The 5,620-nt window shown below is 35.8% G+C and overlaps 1 protein-coding gene across 1 annotated transcript; it reads right to left on the bottom strand.

The window, feature by feature from the left end:
• Positions 1-225: 225 nt before the first annotated feature.
• PAAG_11731 (hypothetical protein) lies at positions 226-495 on the bottom strand (the record flags this gene model as incomplete). Its single annotated transcript, XM_015847324.1, has 1 exon — positions 226-495. One exon carries the CDS (start codon positions 493-495, stop codon positions 226-228), a length of 270 nt encoding a protein of 89 aa, XP_015703113.1.
• Between the last annotated feature and the right edge of the window lie 5,125 nt (positions 496-5,620).

Raw genomic sequence — 5,620 nt, 5'->3', positions numbered from 1 at the left:
TATTTTCGGAAACAAAATAGACGGGCTCATCCAAGCTTCGGTTTAGAAATAAGATACGGGATGTTAGGATATGACAGAATCATACGGAGTTAAAAAACTCTTTTTTTGGAAGTTACCTGGGTCAAAAGTGTGGGCAACCATTGAATCAGGAAGATAGCCAACAAATAACCCTTCCGTGATAATAACGAGTTGCGATTGGATGCGAGCAGACTAAATTTGCATACTTCACCTTTTGATTTCTTCGGGAAATGGCCATAGCGTGCGTTGAGCAACACTCAACGCCAGGAGGGACCGATTTTGTTTAAGCTTTCCATGCAAGACCAAGCTGTCTCCAGCCACTGCCACCAGAGGCTCTCTCTTAGCTGGCACATAGGTCGAATTTGTGAAACGCCGTTGCGACCAGAGTCCCAAAATGGATATCTTTTGCCCAAAAGTGCGGCCATGGACCTCACTCACAGGTCGACTTTTGTCCATGCAATTAATTTCTTTCCACATTTTGTTGCCTTCCGTAGTGGTACCATTCAAACATCATGTTGGGAACAGTTAACTCGACTAACTTCCCTGCTACTGAAATCCGACTGCCTGTCAAAGTCTTGACGTCGATTGTAACCAAAACAGAACACACACACACACACACACACACACACATCACACCTGCTAGCCAGGAGGCACATTGCTGGGCCTCATGGTTGGCTCAGGAACAGATGGCAGTGCAGGCGTGGCGACATTTCACGCAATAGAGAACCAGGTAAATAATTGTCGCAGATTCTATCAATGCTCCTGACCATTATAAGACTGGTTCCACCAATTGAGGAGCCGGATTTTTGAGGGTCGTCGGTAATCCGCGAGTCAAATCTGAAATAGAGGACAAACCAAACGGTCTTATTTACGTTGAAGCCCGAGCCGAGCACGGGCTGTTCCCACTCTTTACTGCTCTTTGATATATCGATGGTATCAATCTATCTGTCGGAATTGATATTGTTGATATATTGTTGATGTCATTCCTTTGCGGTTGCTGTTGGATTGCAGTCGGTTTTAAGTTAAGCCCCATCACATGACAAAGCCCTTTTTCCCGTTTAGTTCTAGTCGCATCTAACCAAGCCTTAACCAAGCCTTAACCAAGCCTTAACTCTATGAACAATTTGGCCCAATTTGACGAGTGTGTTTGGATGTATTTTTAGTGAGTGAATCTATATATATATATCAAGTCAGACCAAGCTTCAGAAGAGCAGTGAGAGACCGCTAGCTGTCTACTGAGACAAAATATGAATATACTAATCATTATTATCTATTAATGGCTACAGGTACACCGGGTTTTGCGGTTCCGTCCTATTGTCGGGATATAGTGGTCTGTTTAGGTTTTTGATTCCACTGCAACCATTTTACTTCTCCGCAAACCCGCAACCGGTGTCAAAATAGAAGTAAACTTTTAAAATATCGGATATCCCCCTCTTCTGCTCTCTTCTGATGTCACCAGCCTCCGTTTGTACCAGTGAACACTACACGTGCCATAATGTTGCTACCTTCTCTCTCTGCGCCTTACCAAGTACCCAACAGCGACCCCTTAGGCTGACCCCTTAGGCTGCATTATAGATATGACAGCAACTTTAATAATTCTATACCTGCCATGCATGCGGGCCCGACTCGTCTTAGTTTATCTGTATGTGCAAAGCCAGTCCCGAGACATAATAAATACCTAGAATCGACATCAGGACCTGTGGGAGTGGTTGCAAGCGAGCTATTTTTATCACTGGCGATGGAAAGCATCTTTCGATAATTTTGGTTATCAAAAACGTCAAAAGAACAGCAATGGAAGTGGTATTTCCGAAAAGATTAAAGATAACTTTATAAATATATTCGTCCCCACTATTTTCCCTCCGTGGACTACACATGTGTATAAATTCACAGCCGCAGAGTAGAATGATAAATATAATAATACATCATGAAAATCATCATCGACCAGCTTCCAAGAAATAATCAACACTCGATCGAACTTATGAATTTCCATTTCGAAGCCAGGTTTCCATGTAATTATTATAATGGTCTACGGAAACGAAATAGAATATCGAACATATAACACCTCGATGGCCTAAAACCACAAGAGTACAACTTTCGTGATCGTGGAAGCCGGAACTGAACGACCAAGGGACAAGCTAGGCAAGGAGCACCTAACTTTATCATTTTTCCTCCCGCTTAACCTACTCGTGGGGGTGAAGGTCTAGATCGAAGTAACGGCAAAGAAATTGGAAGAACCCTGGAATTCACCGTAAAGGGATGAATTATAAAAAGCACAAAAATAACAGAAAGGGAAAAGAAGCCAAGAAAATTTATTCCCTGCAAGTTACTTACTTCATTCCCCTGAGGCATTTACCAATGAATGACAACCTCAAAACTGAAAATCGAAGACGGAAGACCAAAGCAACCGTTCAATAGTTTAGGGGAATGTTGAGCTTCGAATTTGGCTCTCCAAAGAAAAATCCCAGGGGTTAATACGAAGCAGACTTTCCATGACTCCGGCATCCGAACGCCGCCACCCTGCGATCGTGGCTGACCGTTGGAACCCGCCGAGATCGACAAATCCTTGCAATAGATCATCCTGTGGCTTTTTGTAGCAATATCAATCGCACTGCCAGTCAACAAAAATGAAAAGCACAGGAAAATAAGTCCGAATTATATCCTTTTGAGTGCTTGCTGGGTTTGCGAGACAAAGTCATATAGAAACCATATATATATATAGGAAGGTTGCTACCCGCTTTCATTCTTCGTAAAACCCGCCAACACCGCCCATGACAAAGAGTGCTAAGACAAAATAGAAGTGCAACGGTAGATATGTTCACTTCAACGTCAACCTGGGAACTTTATTGGCAACTTTGATACGGCCCTCACCCGCTTCTGTTTGTTCAAGATCACCATGCTCTCAAACAAGCTGAGATATCAAATAGCCCTTTCGCGAAACACAAGTTTTCAGCACTTAGCTGAAATTCATTGCTCAATCCCTCGCTCAATCAACACTGGGGAAATCCTGCCAAGTCTCAGCTATGTTGTGCTATATTTTGTTATAATGTCCGAGCCACCATGCTATTATCTTTGTGGATAAGTACATTCCAGCAAAGGATAAAAATCCACCAAAATCAAGAAAGCAAAAAGAAAAGAAACCCTCAATAAAATTGAGGTTTCTGTGAGATGGAAATGTCCGTAGTATTTGTAGAACTTTTGGCATATGGAGAATGGTTAGTTAAGCTCGTATAAAAAGAGCATGAAATGTGAATGAAAGAATTATAAAATTTCGTTCAATCAACCAGAAATGATAAAAGCCATACGATGCAAAATACGATGCAACAACTGTTTAAAATCCTTAAATACCCTGCAATAAAGTTTGACTTAGTAATCGTAGCGGTCAAGCATATCATAACTGTCTCCCATCAGCCTGCCATGCCCAGAATCATCGCTGATATTGCCCCTGAGCCCGAGTCGGGTTAGGGGAGATGGTATTTGTTCTAGAAAAATGTAGATAATGAATTTTTTGACCGTCACTCTATGATATACTTCCGACTGGTAAGAATTCCCCAGATCCCGCGCGACGCAGCCCTTGGACATGATGCGCAAGCTTACGTGGACATCAAACATCAAACAGTTTCAACCGTAACGTTGATCAGACGCTGAGCCACTATTTCTAATGTTAGCACATCCAGGGGAAACTCGAATGGTCAGTGGTCCTAAACCCATCAAAAAGTGACTATCGATTGTGCCGGCTTCCAAGATAACGGTTAGCGTTACAGTAATGCGAAAGTATTGATACGTCAGGCTTTTGGATCTTAAGGGCCCGTCGAAGAGCTGAAGCAAGCAGGAGCGTACTTGTAAAGGGTTTCTGTAGTTGCTACATAGCATTCGGAATAACTAATTATTAGGTTGGTTAGTTAACTAACTAGTTACTCATGCTGTTGCTTCCTCACCTCTAACGTAACTAACTAGTTAACTAACTAGTTAATTCACAAGTGAGCCATACACACAAGCAAGCTGTAACAAGCTGTACACCATGCTACCAATTCACTCGCAGTCCTCACAAGATTTAATACAGCAAGAAGGCAAGATATCATTAGCCCTCCAGAGCCTTCAAAATGGTCAAATCAAATCAATTCACGCAGCTGCAAAGCTATATGATATACCTCATTCAACCCTGACTGATCGCGCAAAAGAAATAATCTCATGTGTTGTTGATAAATGCTCAAATGGTTATAAATTGACCCAGTTAGAAGAGGATTTCACTTACTGAATGAATCCTCTTTATGAATTCACGCAGAGCATCACCCAGGCCATCTACTGCAGGAGAAATGGCTAATATTCTTCTTGCTATATGTGAGATAACTCCTTCATTTACTATTGATGTTAATTGATTATCAAATTTTATTAAACACTTTGATGAGCTTTGTATATGTTTCTTGAGACAATATAATTATCAACATACTGTAAATAAAGACTTAATATTATTATAAAAGTAATTTACTACTGTAAAATATGTTATCAATAAAAATAATATTCAATATGATATTTTCATAAAATTGAGTTTACAATAAGTTTTTTATCAATGTAAAAAAATATAATATAAAGTTGAATATTATTTGTTATCAATAATCAGTTTTCTAATTAAAAAATTAGAAGTAATAATTAAATTACTGATAAAATTAATATTTACTAATTATAAAATTTATTTATTCTGTTAATAAATTTATATATTTAATATAGATATTAATTATTAATTTTTAATAACTATAATAATTATATTATATTTTAATTTAATTAAATCTATATAAAAATTATAATTATATTATTTTATATAGTTATATACTCTTTATATTTATTATAATTACTTAATATTGAATATTTTATTATATTTAAATATATGTATAATTATTTAATTAGTTATTTAATTTATATAAAAATTATTGTATTTATAAATAAAAAATTATAAAAATATATAATTAAATAGTAAATTAAATTATTAAATAGAAAATATTATTTTATTATTAAAAATTTTAAAAATTTTTTATTAAAATTTATAAAATATAAAATAATTAATTATATTAAATATACTTTTCTATAAATTTAAAATATTAAATTATTTAATATTAATCAGAATTTATACAGTCAATTAATCTTTTCAATATATAATATTTCATTTTGACTATATAATTCTGCAGTTATATTGTATGTCAAAATGAATTAAATAAACTTCAATTAACTCTTCAAAAATAATAAACTTAAAAATATAAAATACTGCATGATATTTCTCAATTTTCTTTTGTTTTTTTAATTTTTCCTTCACTCTGAGACAATAAATATATATAATCTCTATTTCTTCAATTGTATGAAATCTGTGTTTATCTCAGTTCTGCATCTCTAAGTGAAGCTTGAGACTGATTGATAGTCAATATTATAAAAATAAATAAATAAATAGAGTTTTATATCATGTGATAATTACATGATTTGATGATTAAAAGTTGATGAAAAATACATTAGTTAACTAGTTAGTCACAAATTTATTAAAAAATTTTCTAAATTTAAAAAGAAGAAAGCAGAGATCAGAAAACTTAAAAAAACTATCAAATAAAAATAATAAATA

Source organism: Paracoccidioides lutzii (genome assembly GCF_000150705.2).
Source record: "Paracoccidioides lutzii Pb01 unplaced genomic scaffold supercont2.8, whole genome shotgun sequence".
Classification (NCBI taxonomy): Eukaryota; Fungi; Ascomycota; class Eurotiomycetes; order Onygenales; family Ajellomycetaceae; genus Paracoccidioides; species Paracoccidioides lutzii.
Note: the sequence above shows the minus strand (reverse complement) of the source record. Positions and strands in the feature narration are given on the sequence as shown.